We start from the raw sequence: 21585 nt of genomic DNA, 5'->3' as shown, positions 1-21585 counted from the left end.
AAAGTATATACATCAAATTTGCCAACAAAACACCCAAATATTTTTTGAATAAATTTGTTTTGTTCTTTTTTCGAGTTGATGCATGAAAGTAACCTGAAATTTAGTTCTAGACGAAAGATGTTAAAAGAAGAAATATTCTACACAAAATTTCATTGTAAGTCCTAGAACAGACTAGATATCTGAGTAAAATACTTTGTTAAGAAAATGACGCTACAAAATTAGTTATTAAAGGTAGAAATTATTTGTTAAACTTTTAGACTCTTAATTAAAATGTATTCCATACTGAGCCAAAATCTCCTAAAATACCTCACTTTTTGGGGATTGTGCCAAAAGAAGAAATGTTCCAAATCAAATTTCATTATGAGTCTCTGAACAAAGGAAATTTGTAGCTACAACATTTAACATCTCCAGAAGCTTTCGCTTTTTATATATGATTTAGGACCCTATCTGCGGTCACAAAATATATTTTATTGATGTTTTTTCATAATAAATTATTTCAGAATATTATGTGTCCTCGATTCAAACTGTTTTTGAAATATCTATGGTGAATATATATAGGGAAAATATTGATAACCCAGATCGGACTTTGAAAAATTACGCATTTTTGTACTATACACTAAAATAACGTCATCAGTACTCGTATAAGTCATAGGTTCCTGATATTGTATGTGAAAATGAGGGGATAGTATACGGCTATTGTCCAGTGAATATATATCTGACATACGAGTCCTAACATCCATGGTTTTGGCATGGTCCTAAATACTCTAATGATGGCAGCTACTCCTCATCTGATAAAATTTACTGAATTAAGCCTAGGAACTGACATACATGTGTGTATAATGAATGATGATAACAAATTTAGTTAGGATATGGCTAGTTACTTCGATTTCAAGGGTTAATTCAGTAAATTTTATCAGATGAGGGGTAGCTGCTGTTATTTACAAAAAAATATTTGGAATGACGATTTTTTTCTTTATTTATGTACCAAAAATCATTCACGTAGCATCAATTTTTTTGAAATTTTTTAAAATGGAAAACTCAAGTTTTCAAATTTTTGCCCATATACCCTCTTTAGCATAAATGCTAAGAGTATATAAAATAGATCCCTGTTTAACTAAATATTTCTTTCCTCTACACAAAATACCCTCATCAAGACATTCACTATCTTTATTAGAAAATCAGGCCATTCGCTACGTGAACAGCCCCTTATAACGGTACCTCCCATTATTCAGTATTTTGAGGATTTTAGCAACATTTTTTAATCGAAATAACTGTAATGTGACATTTAAGTGCATTTAGGGTCATGTTTTGGTTTAAACCAGATATAATGTTATCTCACGGTCCTCGATATTATGGGGGGTTTTAGCTACATTTGTTGTCTGAACTACTCGTAATTTGATAGTTGAGATTCTCTGCAGCCATGAAACTTCTCCAACAAAAAATTTCAATATAGGTCTATGATTTGGTAGATCACCATATAACGTTATCTCCCGATTTTGGGTATTTTAAGGATTTTAGCTGAATTTACAGACCTAATTAGATGTACAGTAGAATCACAATAATTCGTATATTAATAAACTGAAAATCTCGATAATTCGTATAAGCTGTCGGTCCCTTGCAGCCATTTCCTTCTCATTTTAACCTCGCCAAATCGAAACCCTCGATAATTCGTCGGTCCCTTGGTCCCGAACTATCTGTAATAAATCATTTAACTGGTCACAAAACTTCTTCACTAAAAATTTCCAATATGGGTCATGTTTTGGTATAGCCCCCATATAACGGTGTCGGATTTTCGGTATTTTGAGGATTTTAACTTCAATGTTTCACCGAACTAGCTGTAATTTGACATTTGGGATTCTAAATGGTCACAAAACTTCTTCACTAAAAATTGTCAACATAGGTCCATGTTTTGGTATTGCCCCATATAACGGTAACTTCCGATTTTGGGTATTTTAGGTATTTAAGCTAAATTTTATTAAGTAGTGGTCATGAAAATTTTTTATCATAGTTCCATGTTTTGTTATTGCCCCATATAACGGTAACTTCCGATTTTGGGTATTTTAGCTACACTTTTTGACAGAGTGGTCACGAAAATTTTTCAACATAGGTCCATGTTTCCATGGTTAAGGCAGGGAAGACTCACCACCAATGCTGTATTTGAGAAAAACTGGCACGGTTTGTATGGTTGGTTATGGCTGTAACAGGCATACCAACAACATTTTGCTATGTTACCTTCGTTGTATTTCAACGATACATAATAGTGGATAAGGTTTGTCTTGTTTTGCAAACACTTTCGTCGGGGTTGTGTGAGGTTCCCTAAGAAAAACTTCTCATTGAAGTTTTTCTTTGTTCACCTTTATATTTCGAGCTGACAACTGATGTTTGGGTATAAAAAAGTTTTTTGTTGAATAAGTTATTGAAAAATAACTTCGGAGGAGAATATCCATAAACAATAAACAAGGGAACTGATGAGATCCTGTGGCGAGGATCGAAACTAGTCTTCCCTGCCCTACCCCTTGGCGAACAATGCCAAACTTTCTCCACTAATAAATTAGTTGTTTTAAAATATTAAAATAACAACAAATGGATTAAGCCAGACTATTTAAAAAAAAAACCAAATGTTGAGGATTTTAGCAAAATTTAATTAATTTAATTTAAATCTAAACGCTTCCCCACTAGAACTTGTGGACATATTCCACATTTTGTAATGGTTCCATAAACTTGTATATTTTAATATTCATCTACCTTTATTAATGCATCATGTTTATATCATATATAATGGTTTAAATATCCATAAAATTGTGATATTAATACAACTGAAATAACAACAACAAAATTAATACATTTTGCCATAACATATTTTCTAAGCCAACCGAAGAATCGAATGAAATTCCCAATCCTTCAAATGGTTCAATGGGCCAATTATTTTTTTCATAATCTAAAAGATATACCGAATGATATATTTTTGATTTCGGTGTTACAGTTTTCGTTGAGCGACTTATAAGCGGTGAGCCGTCTGATGTTTTTAGATTTTCAAAATACTGAGCCTTTAAAAGAAATTTTAATGTTAATGGTAAGAATTTAAATTAGTTTAGAATGTGTAGTCAGTCTTCCGTACCTCCTTCGGCATAATTTTGTGTATTTCATCGTATTCAATCCAAATGACATCAACATTACAGGAACCGCCATTTAGATTTGTAGATTTTCCTACATATACACTGTATTCTCCGCCTACATTAATTGCATCCGATAATCCTAGATATTCTTCACCATCCAATTCGTAAATATCATTTGGATTTCGAACTTCTAGTAAATACTCATAATACATATTGGGATATTTTGTCTCGGTATTCTGAAAATATATATTCGTGTCCATCGGTATTATATCATGTACATATGTATGTATTTAATACTTGCAACTTACATTATGTTTCGTTGTCATTATTACAATGCCGAAATTTTTCTTTGAAGCCTCTACGTAATTTGCGTATTGAGTATTAGTGAATACCACATGTAATTCGAAGGGTAAAATCTTTGCCTTTGCAGCAACGCTCTTATCCATCCAATGAAAGTACGCGAATGCGAATTGGTATTTTTCATCACCTAGTGGCCCTCCTTCGATGTACGGTATCATATTGGGTTTAAACATAAATGTCATTAGAATTGTTTCTCCGGTGTTATCCAATTTTCCACCCGTTACGTGTCTTGTGAAGTAGTTATATCCGATAGAAGATATGTTCCTTTTTAAAATGTTCAAATTCTCTTTGGGTGAAATGTAATATTTTCCAAGGCATGTGTAGGCAGAAGCTGCAAAATATTCATATGTAAACATATATTACACTAGCAAATGCCCGCTACTTCGTATACGGGAAGGAAATAACATATATATAAATAATATTTTATATGGAAATGGTGAATACTGGCGATTCTGTTGTACTAAAACCTATTTTTAATACCAATATATTTAATCGATTTAACTCCTTTTAGTACTGTACACTGCAAAAAAAAAATCTTCTGTATCGCACCCCTACACAGCTACCATATTTTTTATTTCGAATTTCCAAAACTACGACCTCATATCACAGACATACACCAACAGCGACTCATATTGCAAATTTCAGACTTGACTTCTGGTTTTACCCCTTCACTAACACAGCATTTCCTACCCTACCAATTTCCAAACAGAGGTTATAAAAGTTTAATTTAAAAAATGTCCACTTCAGTTCACGTTTATTAGAGAAGATATTTTGAAGATTTAGTGCATTATTTAGAAACACCTTCGCGTTAATTTTAAATCAATGGAACAATATTCAGTACAATTTTTCAACCTCAGAACTTTATCTCAAATTTTATAGAGATCTTCATAACCAATATTTTTTTCCATTTCGTATTTTTTGTACAAATAGCGTATTTCCAAATTATATAATCCCAGCCTTGTTCCTACACCCAACACTAAATTAAGTACCATTTAGCACTTTTCGTTCCCCTATAGTTGATATTTCTCACCTTAACCGTTTACACAATACCAAAATGGTTTTGGTACCAACATGTTACCAAACTAACAACATGTTATGTCATGTTCACACGAGCGTTTCAATTACGTTGTTCGCCTGTCGACGTACACAAATTAAACCGCTTCCACGACACCATTCGTAATTAACAGAAACATAAACCAAATTTCCTTCATTTTTGGTTCCTTGTTTTCACGAAAATTTGAACCGAAAACACATAAAATATACATTAAATGAATAGGAAAAGCAATAGACTTTCCTTCAAATGTATCTTCTATATTTAACTACGCACTTTTCATTAATTTTTTTCCATAAATTCTGAATAATTTTGTATTTTCAATATATTTTTTCAATATATTTTCAATATATTTTAATTTTTTCGATAAATTCTCTCATTTGTTAGGGATGGGACATATCTATTCGTTGTTCAGAGAGTATTTCTAATCGAACAACGTAGAAAAATCGTCGTTCGTTCATAGAATGTTGTGTGGGGAAATAAATAATTTATTCGTAGTTATGGGTCGAACAACGAATAGAGAACGAACGACGTACCGTGGAAACGGGCTATTACCAAACTTCAGAAATTACTTACTTAAATCCAACATATACTCGTATCCCAACCGCAATTCTCTTTTCCAGCTTTATCTGTTCCCCTGAAATCAATTACAATGTACAACACAAAAAATAATTACAAGATAATTCGACCAGATTATGAAAGAGGGCCGAAAAAAAGAAGACACGTGTATCGGCGTTTTGAAAGTTTACGTCGGGAAGTAACCTATATAGGCGTGGTAATTTCCGCCCATTTCTACAGGTTTTTAAATATTCGACATCAGATTCCTTGGAATCCTTGCATTTTAGGTATAAAGTGTATTTTACAATATTGCTGTCAATTTTATCAGAGCAGGAGTAGCTGCCATCATTAGAGTATTTAAGACCATGCAAAAACCATGGATGTTAGGACTCGTATCTTCTTCTTTATTTGCCATTCCGTATTCGGGTTTTAGCGATCATACAATTACATAATGATAATTTGGTATATTTAACAAATCAGTTTATTAATTTATATATAGGTTTCTGTTTTTAGCGGCATTCACAAGAGTTCTTTCATTATGGTGTCCAGTCCAGTCTTGAATGTTTTTGAGCCATGATGTTTCCCGTCGCCCTCTCGGTCTTCTCCCATCGATTTTTGTTTGGATAATTGTTTGCAGAAGCTTATATTTTTCATGCCTCATAATGTGACCAAGATATGCGGTTTTTTGTGTTTTTATAATTTTTATTAATTGTCGTTCGACTTGCATGCGTTCTAACACTTCGTCGTTTGTAATGCGCTCGGTCCATGGGATCTTTAAAATTCGACGATATATCCATATTTCGAACGAGTTCAGTCTTTTTTCATCTACAGCTTTCAAAGTCCATGTTTCCGCAGAGTACAATAAAACGGACCATATGTAACATTTTACAAATCGTATTTTTGTAGTAAGACTTATGTCGTGGCTAAGTAAAACTTTGTTATGTTTGAAAAAATTGTTTCTTGCCATTTCTATTCGGCATTTAATTTCTCTTGATATGTCCCATTTATCGTTGATTTGAATACCGAGGTATTTGTAGGTTGTCACTCGCTCTATTTCATCGTTATTTATCTTTAGTGGCGTATTATTGTCGGTATGATTCCTGCGTACTACCATATATTTTGTTTTCTTAACGTTGATTTTTAATCCGTATATTTCGCTATTTTGTGTTACTGCGTCTATTAATTTTTGTAGTCCAGCTATGCTGCTTGCTACTAATACGGTGTCATCAGCATAGCGTATGTTATTTATTAAGGTGTTGTTTAGTTGGATACCAATATTCTTTCCACGTACAGATTCTTCGAATATTTTCTCGGAATATATGTTAAATAAAAGAGGGGACAATATGCAGCCTTGTCTTACACCTCTTGAAATTGGAACATCGTCAGTTAATTCATTATCTACTTGAATGTTTGCTATCTGTTTCCAGTATAGGTTTTTAATGCAGTTTATGTCACTGTCTTCCAATCCGATTGAAAGTAGGATCTCTATCAATTTATCATGATTTACCGTATCGAACGCTTTTTCGTAGTCTACGAAACATAAGAATACATCTTTTTGTACCTCTCGACAATTTTGTATTAATACTTGTACAGCTAGTAACGCTTCTCGTGTCCCCATGCCTTCCTTGAATCCAAATTGTGTTTGTCCCATGTGTGCTTCGCAGATCGAATAGATTCGTCTATGTATTATTTTTAAAAATATTTTAAGAGCGTGGCTCATTAGACTTATTAGTCTATAGTCGCTGCAGGTCTTCGCATTATTTTTCTTGGGTATTGTAATAAATGTTGATTTGAGCCAATCTTGGGGATATTGTCCTGTTTTATATATATTGTTGAATAATTTTAAAAGAAGCTTGGTGTTATTTCCGTCTATTAACTTAAGTACCTCGGCAGGTATTTCGTCTGGACCCATTGCCTTTTTATCCTTCATTGACGTAATAGCTAGTTGTAATTCATTCTCAGTAATGGGTGTCCCTGTAAAATTAATTTCATCCCCAGAGTTGGATAAGGATGTTCGTTGGTGATCGATAAATAATTGCTTAATATATTCTTCCCATAGTTTTTTCTTTTCTGCAGTTTCATAAATTGCTACTTTATTATCATTGTAGATAAATGTTGACGATCTCTTTGGATAAATACCAGATGTCTCTTTTAATTTTTTGTGGAGATTGAAGTCGTCATGAAGTATTTTAAGTCGTTCAATTTCCTGACATTGCTTATTTATTTGCTCATTTTTTGCAGCACGTGTTGCGATTTTAATTTCTTGGTTTATCTCCCAATATCTTTCATAGTTTACATTTCTGTGTTTACTTCTTTCTTTCCGAAGTGCTCGAATTTCATCCGTTATCCATGGATCTTCTTTTTTGCGCATGTTGGTTCCGATTATATTTTTTGTGACATCTTTTATGGATTTTTTCACTTGGTTCCATAGGTTTTCGACATTACATATTGTTGCATTTATTTCAGTGAGGTCGGCATTTAATTGTTCCTTTATCGTTTGTTTCGTTAATGGGTCATTCAGTTTTTCAATATTGATTCTTGGTTCCGGCTTTTTCTTGCGAGTGGTAGCAAGTTTAATTCTTAAATTGCACATTAAAAGGTTATGGTCTGAGGGGACATCAGCACCAGGATAGGTAGAACATTTTGACACACACGTACAGTACCTCTTATTTATCAAAATGTAGTCTATTTGGTTTCTTACTATGTTGCCATTATTATCCTGAGGTGATTTCCACGTATAAAGTCGCCTAGGGTGAAGACAAAATAATGTATTGGTGATTTTGTATTTATATTCTTGGCAAAACTGAATCAATTTGTCTCCTCTTTCATTCCGTTTTCCCAGTCCGAATTTGCCTGTAACTTCAGCTGTTACTTCTTGCCCGACTTTGGCATTAAAATCCCCTTGGATTATTGTGATGTCGTGCGGTTTTGTCATTTTCAACAATTTTTCCAAGTCGTTGTAGAACTGTTCTATTTCGTCGTTATTGCTATCAGAGGTGGGTGCATAAACTTGTATTATGTTTATATTAATTGGTTTTCCAGATATTTTCACCATCATGACCCTATCTGATATTGGAACCCATCCAGCGACGCTGGCAGCTATTTTGTTCTTGATCAGAATTGCGACACCTCTTCTATGAATTCCTTCCGGGTTTCCGGAGTGATAAACTTTTATATCATGAGATACAAATTCTCCATATTCCGTCCACCAAGTTTCACTAATGCCCAACACATCTATCTGTAACCTTTTCATCTCGTTTATGGTATTGTCCAATTTCCCAAGTTCGTAAAGACTTCTGACATTCCACGTTCCTATGTTTAGTTTGGTTTTACCTCCGGGGATTCTTAGCACCCTCGAATTGCCGGAGACTGAGGGCCGTTTGTTATTTCCTGTATTCATTGTAATTGTATGGTTTTCAAGGGAGTATACTTCAGTGGTTTCCCGTTGCCTTCTGAAGGGTTTATAGTTTTCCGTCTTATTTGTTCAGCCGTTCCTCTGGAATACAGACGCTGTTTGTAGCCGCCCAATATGGGTCAGACGCTACCGATGAAAATGGAATGTGCTTGGCTTGCTCCAAACCGATATTCACATTTCGCTGTGTGTGTGCCGCTTTCGCAGTTTCTGCTACGCCACCCACTCTCCAAAGGCGACCATATTAGTCGACTCGACATCTGCCCGCCAGTGATACTAAGGGACCAGCTGCCGTCCCTTAGGCTAGATTTTGGTCACCCCCGGGTATTTTATTTCCCCGGTGTCCTGTATGTTGTTGAAACACACCGAACGTCCCCAATTCGCCAATGGGAGGGTCCCGATGGAGGATCTAGCAAGCCCCACACGGGAAGGACTCGTATGTCAGATATATATTCACTGGACAGAAGCCGTGGACTATCCCCGCATTTTCACACACAATATCAGGAACCTATGACTTATCCTGATGACGATATTGTAGTTTATAGTACTAAAATACGTAATTTTTCAAAGTCCGATCTGGGTTATCAATATTTTCCCTATATATATATTCACCATAGATATTTCAGAAACAGTTTGGATCGAGCACACATAATCTTCTGAAAGAATTTATTATCAAAAAACTTCAATAAAATATATTTTGTGACCGCAGATAACGAAAATGTGAATAAAAACGGTAGAATATGGTCCTAAATCATATATAACAAGTAAGAAAGTATCAGTCAGCTGAGCCGACAGAGATATACCCTTAGCCACGTACCCGAAGAAAAAAAGTTAACACAATACTTCTGTAGGTTTCTTAGCTGTTGGGAAAATTTTCCAGGATGGAAAGGGCCGCAAAAAACTACATGTTGCAACAAAATTCAGAATGATCCAAGACGAGTGCATTTTTTTCCAAACTTTGGGTAGGGTGTACCCATAGGAGTGATCCGATGTAGTACATATTCGGACCTAATACAAATCTGTAGGAAATATTTTTTTTTCTTTATAAGTCTATGGATATTTTCCTTACAGAATATATAATTAAATATGTTGTACTTAGTTTTCTGAATTTAAATATATTACATATGGTGCCGGTAGGATTTTCTGGACCTTTTTGGGTCATTATCTCAGGAAGTATGGACTTTCCCACGAAAAAAAATTACAACGTCGTAAAAGGTCCGCAAGCGCAACCTGCTGCGTCACAAATTAATAAGATCAGAGAGGAGTTGTTAAACTATACTTTTTCCAAATTTTGGGTAGGAGGTACTCAAATGAGTGGACAGATATAGTCCATATTAGAACTCGATCTATGCCTGAAAATAATATTACCAATAGCAAAGTTTGGCTCAATTCGGTTATTCCCTCCAAGAGTTATCATGCCCACAATCTTGCCGAAAAATGTTGAACCTTTGTGGGGGAGGTACCGGAAGGAGTGGACCGATATGGTCTATCCAAACTAAGTTTGGACAAAATATTGAAAGACCCAAAATTTTAACCAAATATGTTGATCCGTTCGAGAGTTAGCGTGCACTCCAACTACGACACATGGTATTTGCAGTTTTCGTGCTGATTTCTGAGGATATATGGACTTGCTCCTGAAAAAAATTATATCGTCGTAATGGGGGTAGTGAATACAAGTGGCTGCAACAAAAATCAAAGCGATTCGAGAGCAGGCCTTAAACTGCACTTAAGCAAAATTTTGTGGGGGAGGTACCTGAAGGAGTGGACCGATATGGCCCATCTTCGAACTTAAATCAAATCTGGACAAAATATTTCGATACCCAAAATTTGAACCGAATCGATTGATCCGTTCGAGAGTTATCGTGCGCACCAGCCAGCCAGACAGACGGACAGACAGACAGACGGACGGACATTGCTAGATCGACTCAAAATTGTCTGAAACGGGTATCGTACAAACATACTTGGGGTATAAAACCATTATTTCGATGAGGCACATTTTTGGCCGTATCAAAGTGTAAATACCCTCTTTAGCCTAAAGGCTGAGGGTATACAAATATTTGTAAACAAGTAAAAAAGTATCAGTCGGCTTTGCCGACAGAGATATACCCTCAGCCTGTGTATATTGATACATTTTTTTCACAAAAAAAAAAACGCATGTATTTAGGGAGTTTTAAAAATTTTGGGCGTTTGAACTCACAAAAATGTTGATTAGGATTAAAGATCAAAAGTTTTGCGGAGGAGATACTAAAAAGAATGGATCTCCAGCCACTACATATGGTACCCTAGGGGTTTTTTACAACTTCAGGGATGTTTGCTCAAGAAGTATGGACTTGCCCCTAAAAAAACATTAACCATCGCAATTGAGGCAGCGAATGCAAGTTGCTTCAACAAAAATCAAAGCGATTCGAGAGCAGGTCCTAAACTGAACTTATCCGAAATTTTGTGTGGGAGGTACCAGATGGAGTGGACAAATATAGTCCATATTTGAACCTGATCTATATCTGGTAGATATATTAGGATGTGTAAGGTATGGTCCAATTCGGCCACTCTCTTCAAAAGTTATCGTACGCACAATTTTTCCGAACATTTTTGAACTTTTGTGGGGGAGGTACCTGAAGGAGTGCACCGATATGGCTTATCTTCGAACTTAAACTATGTTTGGACAAATTATTACTAAGGCCAAACTTTGGACCGAATATGCAGACCGGTTCGAGAGTTATTTTGCCCTCCAACCTCCTCACACGGTGTCATAGGGGTTTTTTGCAACTTTCAGGCTATTTTCTCAGGTAGCATGGACTTGCTCCTGATGAAACTTATACCGTCGTATGGAGGGCAGTGAATACAAGTTGCTAAAGCAAAAATCAAAGCGATTCGATAGATGGTCCTAAACTGAACTTTTCCAAATTTTTGTGTGGGAGGTACCCGACGGAGTGGACCGATTGAGTCCATATTAAAACCTGATCTAAGTCTGGTACACGCTCCACGATGGGCAAAGTATGGACCAAATCGGTTACTCCCTTCAAGAGTTATCGTGCGCACAAATTTTCCGAACATTTTCGAACTTTTGTGGGGGAGGTACCGGAAGAAGTGGAGCGATATAGCTCATCTTCGAACTTAAACTAAGTTTGGGCAAAATATTACGAAAGCCCAAATTTGAACCGAATCGGTTCATCCGTTCGAGAGTTATCGTGCGCTCCAGCCAGCCAGACAGACAGACAGACGGACGGACATTGCTTAATCGACTCCAAATTGTTTGAAACACATTTCGTCCAAACATACTTGGGGTCTTAAACCATTATTTCGATAAGGCACATTTTGCCCGTATGAAAGTGTATATACCCTTCATAGCCTAAAGGCTGAGGGTATAAAAATAATTTTTAATATATATAATTCGTTCTTTCTGTAAATATTATGAAAGTACTCATTAACAGCTTCCCGATTCATAATAACTTTGGTCTCACTTCTGTATAATATGCAGCGACCCAATACACCAAAAATTGTATATTTTACAGCACAAAGTCTGTTTTATTTGTACATAAAAAAGTGTCAACTTTGGTACTGCGCCAATCAACGAATACTAAAGTTATTTACAAAAACTAATTATTTTCAGATGACTTGATGTGTTTTTATACCCTCAGTATTTATGCTAACGAGGGTATATACACTTTCATACGGGCAAAATGTGCCTCATCGAAATAATGGTTTTAGACCCCAAGTATGTTTGGACGAAATATGTTTCAGACAATTTGGAGTCGATTTAGCAATGTCCGTCCGTCTGTCTGTCCGTCTGTCTGGCTGGCTGGTGCGCACGATAACTCTCGAACGGATTAACCGATTTGGTCCAAAATTTGGCTTTCGCAACTTAGTTTAAGTTCGAAGATGGGTTATATCGGTCCACTCCTTCCGGTACCTCCCCCACAAAAGTTCGAAAATGTTCGGAAAATTTGTACGCACGGTCCATACTTTGCACATCGTGAAATTTTTACCAGACATAGATGAGGTTCCAATATGGACTCAATCAGTCCACACCTTTGGGTACCTCCCACACAAAATTTCGGAAAAGTTCAGTTTAGGACCTGTTCTCGAATCGATTTTTGTTGTAGCAACTTGTATTCACTGCCCTTCATACTACGGTACAAGTTTCATTAGGGACACGTCCATACTTCCTGAGAAAATAGCCTGAAATATTCAAAAGACCCATACGACACCGTGTGTAGTGATTGGAGCGCAAGATAACTCTCGAACTGATCTGCCGATTCTATCCAAAAGTTGGCCTTCATAATATTTTGTCTAAACTTAGTTTAAGTTCGATGATAACCAATATGGGTTCACTCCTTCAGGTACCTCCCCCACAAAAGTTCAAAAATGTTCGGAAAAATTGTGCGCACGATAACTTTTGAAGGGAGGGACCGATTTGGTCCATACTTTACGCATCCAAATATTTCTACCTGGTATAGATCAGGTTCGAATATGGACTACATTACATACCTTCCACAAAAAAATTTTGGATAAGTTCACTTTAACTGACTAACTTTGATTTCTATTGAAGAAACTTTTAATCGCTGTCTCAATTAGGACGCTAAAAGTTTTTTCAGTGGCAAGTACATACCTCTTGGGAAAACAGCCCAAAAGTCGTACAAAACCGCTATGGCACCATACGTAGTAGTGGAGAGCACAATAACTCTCGAACTGATCAACCGATTTGTCCAAAATTTGGCCTTCGTCATATTTTGTCCAAACTTACTTTAACTTCTAAAATGACCCATATCGGTCCTCTCTTTAGGATACCTCCCCCACAAAAAAATTAACATTAGTGTCCAAGTGCAGTTTAGGGTCTGTTCGGAGATCCTTTGGAAATTTATACCGATGATGTTCCGTGGACAAGTCCATGCTTCCTGGCATACTGGTCCAACAGGTGTACGATAACCCACTGAAATGGCTAGTGGGTGCGATATCTATCATCATAAAGATATGACTCTCAAAATTAGACCCACTTCCGTAATGCACTATGTCGGTCCATTCCCTCTTCCTCAAAACTGTTGAAATTTAATCCTAATCCACATTTTTGTCGGAATGTTCAAATGTCCCCGAGGTGTGCCTTAACCAAATTTAAATGGAAGGTGCTTACACCTGGGAAGTTTTTGGAGATTCTGAAACTATAATGCTCATAGATGACAAATATCAAGAAACAAAAAAAATCGCCGGAGGGATTTTAAAATAAATCGCGATTTATGTTCACATTTTTTCACAGCTACAATATTTTCTTTAGGCCCATTTACATAGGACTCGCGGTTTCCAAGCAAATTTGTGTAAACCTAAAGAATCCCTAAAAATGTGAGCTTAAATCCCTAAAAATGTGAACTTTATTAATTTTCTCGTTTGGAGTTAATCTTGAAGATCGAAATTGTTTGCAAGTGAAAAAGGAAAGCCAAGGACTCGAACCCACGCATCCACCAAATTATGTAAATAGTTTCGCTGTTGGATTGGCAGCTCTTCAGACATATCGGCTGTGGAGTGGCTTATCTGTCATCGAACTTTTGGTTTTTCAAATGCAAATGTGTTTTTATACAATAACGGATACCTGGATCTCCAATTGTATTCCTTCATGACAAACGCTTTTTTGCGCTGCCTTTGAAGTTATGAGTTTAGCTTGGAAAGTGGGTTCGAGTCCTTGGCTACACTTTTTCACTTGCAAAAAATTTCGATCATCAAGCTTTAACATTAAAAATGATCTCCGCCAGAAGAGTCAAATTTTCAAAAAAAGAGAGAGATATGCCCTCAGCCTATGTGAATTGAAATTTTCATCTACGGACAGATTGAATGTACTTAGGGACTTTCAGAATTGTGTGGCCTTTTTTGGACATTTGAACTTGCCGACAAAGATGTGAATTAAGATTAAAGTTCAAAAGTATTGCGGAGGAGGTACTTGATGGAATGGTTCGACATAGTCCATTATGGAAGTGGATCTTATTTTGGGAGTCATATCTTTGCTATAGATATCGCGCCCACTAGTCATTTCGTATAACTTTTGGACCAGAATGCCACGAGGCATGGACTTGTCCACGGAAAACATAATATTACAGTAAACAGGAATACAACGAACATCATGGGTATACATTTCCAAAGGGTCTTCGAACAGACCCTTACTGCACTTAAACACAAATGTTGAACTTTTGTGGATGTGTACCCTGTAGAGAGTACCGACATGGCCCATTTTAAGGTTAAACTAAATTTGGACAAAATATTAGGAGATCCAAAGTTTGCCCCTTTCAAGAGGTATCGTGCATACCCTTTTAGTGACTTTTTTTAATACTTGGGGGAACTGCCGGAAGTTGGGGACCGCTATTGCCCATGGAACTAAGTTTGGACAAAATATGACTAAGGTCAGATTTTGCAAGTGATTCGAAAGCAGGTCTTAAAGTGAACTTATCCGAAATTTTGAGTAGGAGGTACCCGAAGGTGTGGACAAATATAGTACACATTCGAACCTGATTTATATCTGGTAGATATATTAGGGTGTGTTCGAGAGTTATCTTACCTTCAACCACACACGGCGCCATAAGGGTGTTTTGCACCTTTCAGGCTATTTTCTCAGGAAGTATGGACTTGCCCCTGATGAAACTTGTACCGCCGTATGGAGGCAGTGAATACAAGTTTCTACAACAAAAATCAAAGCGATTCAAGAGCAGGTCCTAACTGAACTTTTCCGAAATTTCGTGTGGGAGATACCCGAAAGAGTGGACCGTTGAGTCGAAATTGGAAACTCATTTATGTCTGATAGAAATTTCACTATGTGTAAAGTATGGAACAAATCGCTTACTACCCTTTAGAGTTATCGTTCGCACTATTTTTCCGAATATTTTCGAAATTTTATGGGGGAGATAGCTGAAGGAGTGGACCGATATGGCCCATCTTCGAACTTAAACTAAGTTTGGACAAAATATTACGAAGGCCAAATTTTGCACAAAATCGGTTCATCCGTTCGAGAGTTATCGGACGGTCACGGCTAAATCAACTTAACATTGAAACGAATTTCGTGAAAACCTACCTGGGGTCTAAAAACAGTATTTTGCCCGTATGAATTAGTATATAGCCTCGTTAGCATAAATGCTGAGGGTATAAAGAGGGTATCTCGTTTTTTTAATACTGGAAGAAAAATTCACAAAGTATAGAGAATATTACATGACGAAATTCGTCAAGAAAGCAAAAATCATGCAATAAAGGGTTAATTGGCTGAAGGCCTGGTCGGCTGCCTTTGCAACCGTTCAAAAACCGGTTGCAACATACTTATAATGAGTTTGCATCAGTTTTGATTAGTAAAACTTAGCCAAAGGAAGGCATAAACAACGTCTGCAATTTCAGTCTGCTATGTCCCGTGCACAAGAAAATCGAAAAACATGATTTGAGCCAGTACAGAAGTATACGTCTCGTACCCATCACATGTAAAGTGCTGTCGAGCTCTATGACCAATTGAATACTCGTAATCATGATTACAATGACTACCCGCTATTAACTTCTCCAAACTATACGAAAAGTAGTCTTAAACTGGATTAAACGGACAAGTCTTGAACTTTTGCAAAGAGTTATGTGGCCAATTTCCAAAACATAATCTAAAGATACCAGAATACATACCGAAGTTTAATGAGATAGAAAATACCAGAATTTTTATCAGTGCTGAGCCTAGACTTTTAGCCATTGTATGAATTATATTTGAGTTCTGCTGAAGTCCTTTGAGTTCTTTAGTGAATATTTGATATACTGCTGTATATCATACTGCTGTATAATCACTGGTTTTGTAATCCATTAAATACATACATAACTGTTTGCAAAGTTTAAAAAAGTATTTTTACAAAATCATTTGGGAACAATTTATAGTTATTTACCAATTCAACTTAATGCCACATTACACTTGAAATAACAAGTATGGTGGCTATTTTAATTGAACACGCCGCTCATTTACCTAAAGAGTGCCTTAAATCATTAATTTACTTAACGAAGTGTGTTATTTTTGCATTGGTGTACTGTACCATGCAGACTACTTGACCTCTTGGTTGTTGATACCATAAACGTCTCCTTATGGCGCTTTATAACAAGACCCAATTGGCAGACCCTGTTTAATTTTTTTCAAAGTTGTCTGTTACAGCCTCCTCAAATCGACTTATTTTGTCGATGCTATTGGGCTGCTCAGAACACTACTGTAACAGTACTTCTTTACTCTAAATAGTGTGATTCTTATCATCGACGTACACGAAAAATTTTAGTTATTTGATAAAAGAATTCAAAAATCTGATTAACTTTTAATTGATTTTTTTTTGCCGATAAAAATAATGTTTATATTGAAAATCGTCGATAAAAAATTGATGTATACGTTAGAAATTATTTTGATAATTAGTAATTCTGATATTAACTAAGAATTTTGTTAAATTTTATTTAATCGATCAAATATTTTTATACCCTACACCACTATGTGGTAAGGGGTATTATGTGTTAGTGCATTTGTATGTAACATACAAAAGGAAGCGAGATAGACCCATAGTTCCTTCTAGGGATATACATAGAATCACTTTCTGAGTCGATTTATGCATGTCCGTCCGTCCGTCCGTTCGCAACGTACAGGTCGCATTTGTTGACCGATTTCGCTAAAAATTGGGGAATACCATTTTTTTAGCCGTCGGAAGATCAAGTTCGAAGATGGGCTATATCGGTCCAAGTTTTGGTATAGCCCCCATATATATTTTCGGCCGATTTCACATATTTTCTGTAACACACACGCTATATATGTCCGATTTCGATGAAATTTGGAATGTGTGACTGAATTTGGTCTAAAAATAAATGTGCCAAATTATATCGAAATCGGTTCAGATTTGGACATAGCTCCCATATATATTTTCGGCCGATTTCACGTATTTTCTGTACCAAACACGCTATATATTTCCGATTTCGATGAAATTTGGAATGTGTGACTGAATTCAGTCTAGAAATAAATGTGCCAAATTATATCGAAATCGGTTCAGATTTGGATATAGCACCCATATATATTTTCGGCCGATTTCGCGTATTTGCTGCTCCAAACACGCTATATAAGTCGGATTTCAATGATATTTGGAATGTGTGACTGAATTCGGTCTGGAAATAAATGTGCCAAATTATATCAAAATCGGTTTAGATCTGGATATAGCTCCGATTTATATTTTACATATTCACAGTGGTGTAGGGTATCATATAGTCGGCCCCGCCCGACTTTGATTCTTTCCTTACTGGTTCATATTAACAAAATGATTTATCGATTTTTTCTTTATTTATTTCCCATCAAAAATTCCGATCCGTTAGTCATTATGTAACCCATTATAAAGTAATGTAAACAAAAATCACTACTTATATTACTCCTTACTTACCCAGCAAACCAATCGTACCGACATCGTAACGAAATCGGAACAAAATTCGGATGATACGTCCGATATCTGATCCGAAATCGTAACGATATCTTAACGAAAGTTGTATGAAGTGGTTGACATAATTTCGGAACGAAATGTCGGAGCGACATCGGATCGATTTCGGTCCGATTTCGTAACGAAATCTGAAGAAAATCATTGGGAAATTCGGAAAAGAAAAATTTTTATTTCGACATTCCTTCCGACATCGGAACGAAATCGGCACGAAATCTGAACTATTTCTTTTCCGAAAAATCGTTTAGAAATCGGAACGAAATCTGAACGACTTTGCTTCCGAAATTGTTCAGACGTGTCGGACATCAGACATTTGGTTTGCTGGGTAGTTATGAGTACCGTGGCACAGAGCGTGTGTGTCCGATAACAAATCCGAGGATTATGTGTTTAATGCTCACCGTCCGTTCAGTTGGTGATGCACATGTAAGCACATGTAAGTGTTTAAACAACCTTTAATGTTCGTACGCATGGCCTAGTGTGTTCGGTTACTTACTTACTTAGCTGGCCCATTACAGAACATTTGTTCCATAGACCGAACTAAGAAAAGATCTCCAATTCTCTCTGTTTCCTGCTTCGCTTTTTGGAATACCGCGCCTTGTCATCTCTTCATCTACTTGTGTGCGCCATCTATTCTTTGACCTGCCAATTCTGCGTGCACCGCCATGTGGCTCGAATTTATATGCCTTTTTAGCGGGTTCATCATCGCTCATTCTTATGATATGGCCTAGCCAACGCAATCGCTGCATCTCGACACGTTTAACTATATTGATGTCGTTGTATAGCAGATACAGCTCGTGGTTCATACGACGTCGATATTCAGCGTCAACGCAGATTGGTCCGTAGATCTTGCGAAGAATTTTTCTCTCAAACACGCTAAGCACTGCCTTATCTGCTTGCGCAAGTACCCAGGCTTCGGAACCATACATCGCCACGGGTAGTATCAGTGTTTTGTAAAGCGTTATTTTTGTTTGACGATTTGTGGTTTTGTTTTTAAAGTGCTTACTTAAGCCGAAGTTGCATCTGTTGGCCAATACAATTCTTCTTTTTATTTCACAACTGATGTCGTTTGTTGTGTTTACGGCGGTGCCGAGGTATACCACATCTTTTACTATCTCAAAATTATAGGAACCAACTTCAACAGTTGGTCCGATCTCAATGGACGCATTGCGCGTCGACACCATCAACTAGGTCTTCTCGCCGTTTACCGCCAGACCCACTTTAGCAGATTCTCCTTCGATCTTCATAAAGGTATCGGAACTTCTTTTACTGATCGTCCCATGATGTCTATATCATCAGCATAACAAGTAACATGTGGCTATTGGTGTAGATAGTGCAACTTCTTTTTACGTTTGCCTCTCGTATAACCTTTTCTAGCAGGATGTTGAACAGATCACACGAAAGGCTGTCTCCTTGCCTGAAACGTCTTTTGGTACAAAACTCTTCGGAGAGGTTCTTTCTTATTTTAACTGAAGATCTTGTGTCAGTTAGAGTCATTTTACAAAGCCGAATGAGCTTTGCGGTGATACCAAATTCAGACATGGCTTGGAATACCTTTAAACATAGGGGGCTGTCGAAGGCTGCTTTGTAATCAACAAAAAGGTAGTAAGTGTCGATCTGCATCATCTTCTCCAGGATTTGCCGCAGGGTGAATATCTGGTCAATGGTGGACTTGCCAGGTCTAAAGCCGCATTGGTGTGGTCCAATTATTTCGTTGACCATGTGCTTTAGTCGTTCGCACAATATACCTGACACTATCTTGTGGGCGATAGGGAGAAGACTTATGTCCCTATAGTTGGAGCATAAAGTCTTATCTCCTTTCTTATGGACGGGACACAGGATGCTCAGGTTACAATCGTCGGGTACGCGTTCTTCCTGCAAGATGGAGCTAACTAGCTGATGCATACACCTTATCAGCGTGTCGCCTCCGGGTTTAAACAGCTCGGCTGATAGGCCATCAGCCCCTGCTGCCTTATTATTCTTCAGCCGGTTTATTGCTGACTTTACCTCATCTTGGCCGGGTGGTATACATTCAATACCATCTTCTGGGATTGGATCTGTGGTATCTTCGTCGACTTCGCTACTATTGGATACCAAGAGTTTGGAAAAATGCTCTTTCCATATCCTTAGCACACTATCTGTATAAGTTACCAGATTACCATGCTGGTCTCTACAGGAGGATGTGCCAGTTCCAAAGACATCAGTTTGATGTTTCACTCTTTGGTAGAATTTAAGCACTTCATTCTGTCTCCTGTCCTGTCTCGATTTGTTCACACTCCCGCTTTTCATCTCTTTATTTTTCCTGCGGAAAAGACGGTTCTCCTCTCTCCTTTTCTCCCGATACCTCTCTCGTGTGCTACGCGTAGCTACTGATTGTAAAGTAGCCCTATATGCCGCATTTTTCTCTTCGGTGGCAGCACGACACTCCTGGTCATACCATGGATTCCTTGGTGGAAGTCTCTGGTATACAAGTACTGATTTTGCGGCTGTTTGCATGGAGTGGGCAATGTTTTACCATTGTCCTGATATGTTATCGGGACGAGGAGAGCTTTGATTAAGCAGTTGGGCCAGTTGAGTGGTATATGCTGCGGCTATCTGTTGTGATTGCAGCTTACGGATGTCCAACTTCCGTGTTGTGTCTATTCGCACGTTCTTTGCTACGTTTAATCTGGTACGTACCTTTGCTGCAACAAGCTAGTGGTCCGAGTCTATGTTTGCACCTCGGAACGATCGTACATCCAACACGCTTCATGCATGTCTTCCATCTATCACAACGTGATCAATTTGATTTTTTGTCTTTGATCTGGCGACAGCCATGTGCCCTTATGAATATCGAGATGATTAAATCTGGTACTGCTAACTACCATGTTTTTTGCAGCTGCAAAGTCTATCAGCCTCATACCATTGTCAGATGTTTCACTGTGGAGACTGAATTTGCCGACTGTTGGGCCATAGATATTCTCCTTTCCAATTTTGGCATTAAAATCGCCTAGAATGATTTCAATGTCATGGGCAGGGCAACGGTCATATGTTTCTTCTAAGCGCTCGTAAAATATATCTTTGGTCTTTTCGTCCTTGTCTTCAGTGGGAGCATGAGCGCAAATAAAGCTGATGTTGAAGAATTTTGCTTTTAATCGAATTGCAGCGAGTCTTTCATTCACTGGGGTGAAGCTGGAGACCAGATGTTTTAACCTCCGACCAATTACAAATCCACAACCAAACTCATGCTTTGTGTCATGGCAGCGCGTCACCTTTAGGTGTTGTTGTGACGCCTTTCCCGTTCCACCGTATTTCCTGTATGGCAGTAATGTCGGCCTTGTACTTTTCAAGTACATCTGCCAATGCGTAAACTGCACCTTCTCTATAAAGAGTGCGAACATTCCATGTGCAGATTAGCAGATCTTGGTCCTTTAAACGTTTGCGGGGTTCGTCAACTTTGGAGGGGTTTGTTTTTCTTTTCTTTCGTTTTTTTCATAATAGGCTGTTTTTTTCTAGGGGAGGGTTACTAACCTGACGCCCAAACCCAAGTTTTTAACGTTCTTATGGGTGAACGCGCGGCACAAGTTAGCTCACTACCTTTAACGGGTGTTAAAGGCAGTTCTCCAGGTGACACCACGTGGAGGTCAGTGTCCACTTCGGAGGAGG

At 37.4% G+C, this 21585-nt stretch overlaps 1 protein-coding gene across 3 annotated transcripts; it reads right to left on the bottom strand.

Moving 5' to 3' along the window:
• Positions 1–2747: 2747 nt before the first annotated feature.
• Positions 2748–16259, bottom strand: LOC141400759 (uncharacterized). Of its 3 annotated transcripts, none has more exons than XM_073980231.1 (5): positions 16130–16249; positions 5104–5164; positions 3425–3807; positions 3119–3352; positions 2748–3047 (listed from the first exon to the last, which is right to left on the bottom strand). In XM_073980231.1, the coding sequence occupies exons 2-5, from the start codon at positions 5114–5116 to the stop codon at positions 2808–2810; spliced, it is 870 nt and encodes a 289-aa protein (XP_073836332.1). In that variant the 5' UTR covers positions 5117–5164; positions 16130–16249; the 3' UTR covers positions 2748–2807. The 3 variants fall into 3 exon arrangements, with proteins under 3 accessions (XP_073836332.1, XP_073836331.1, XP_073836330.1); XM_073980230.1 differs by lacking the exon at positions 16130–16249 and adding an exon at positions 5528–5645; XM_073980229.1 differs by lacking the exon at positions 5104–5164 and having other exon boundaries at positions 16130–16259.
• Positions 16260–21585: the final 5326 nt, after the last annotated feature.

This window comes from Musca autumnalis, unplaced genomic scaffold (genome assembly GCF_047663935.1).
Source record: "Musca autumnalis isolate F117 unplaced genomic scaffold, ASM4766393v1 scaffold_4, whole genome shotgun sequence".
In the NCBI taxonomy this organism is placed as follows: domain Eukaryota; kingdom Metazoa; phylum Arthropoda; class Insecta; order Diptera; family Muscidae; genus Musca; species Musca autumnalis.
The sequence above is the reverse complement of the archived record's forward strand: the minus strand, read 5'-3'. Positions and strand labels throughout refer to the sequence as shown.

Coding starts and splice junctions, on each gene's coding strand:
- LOC141400759 (XM_073980229.1), bottom strand. CDS start 16,193: ATGGCTAAAAGTCTAGGCTCAGCACTGATAAAAATTCTGGTATTTTCT. Junction 3,808..16,129: donor TTCTATCTCATTAAACTTCG/GTATGTATTCTG, acceptor AATATTTTGCAG/CTTCTGCCTACACATGCCTT. Junction 3,353..3,424: donor TAATGACAACGAAACATAAT/GTAAGTTGCAAG, acceptor ATATATTTTCAG/AATACCGAGACAAAATATCC.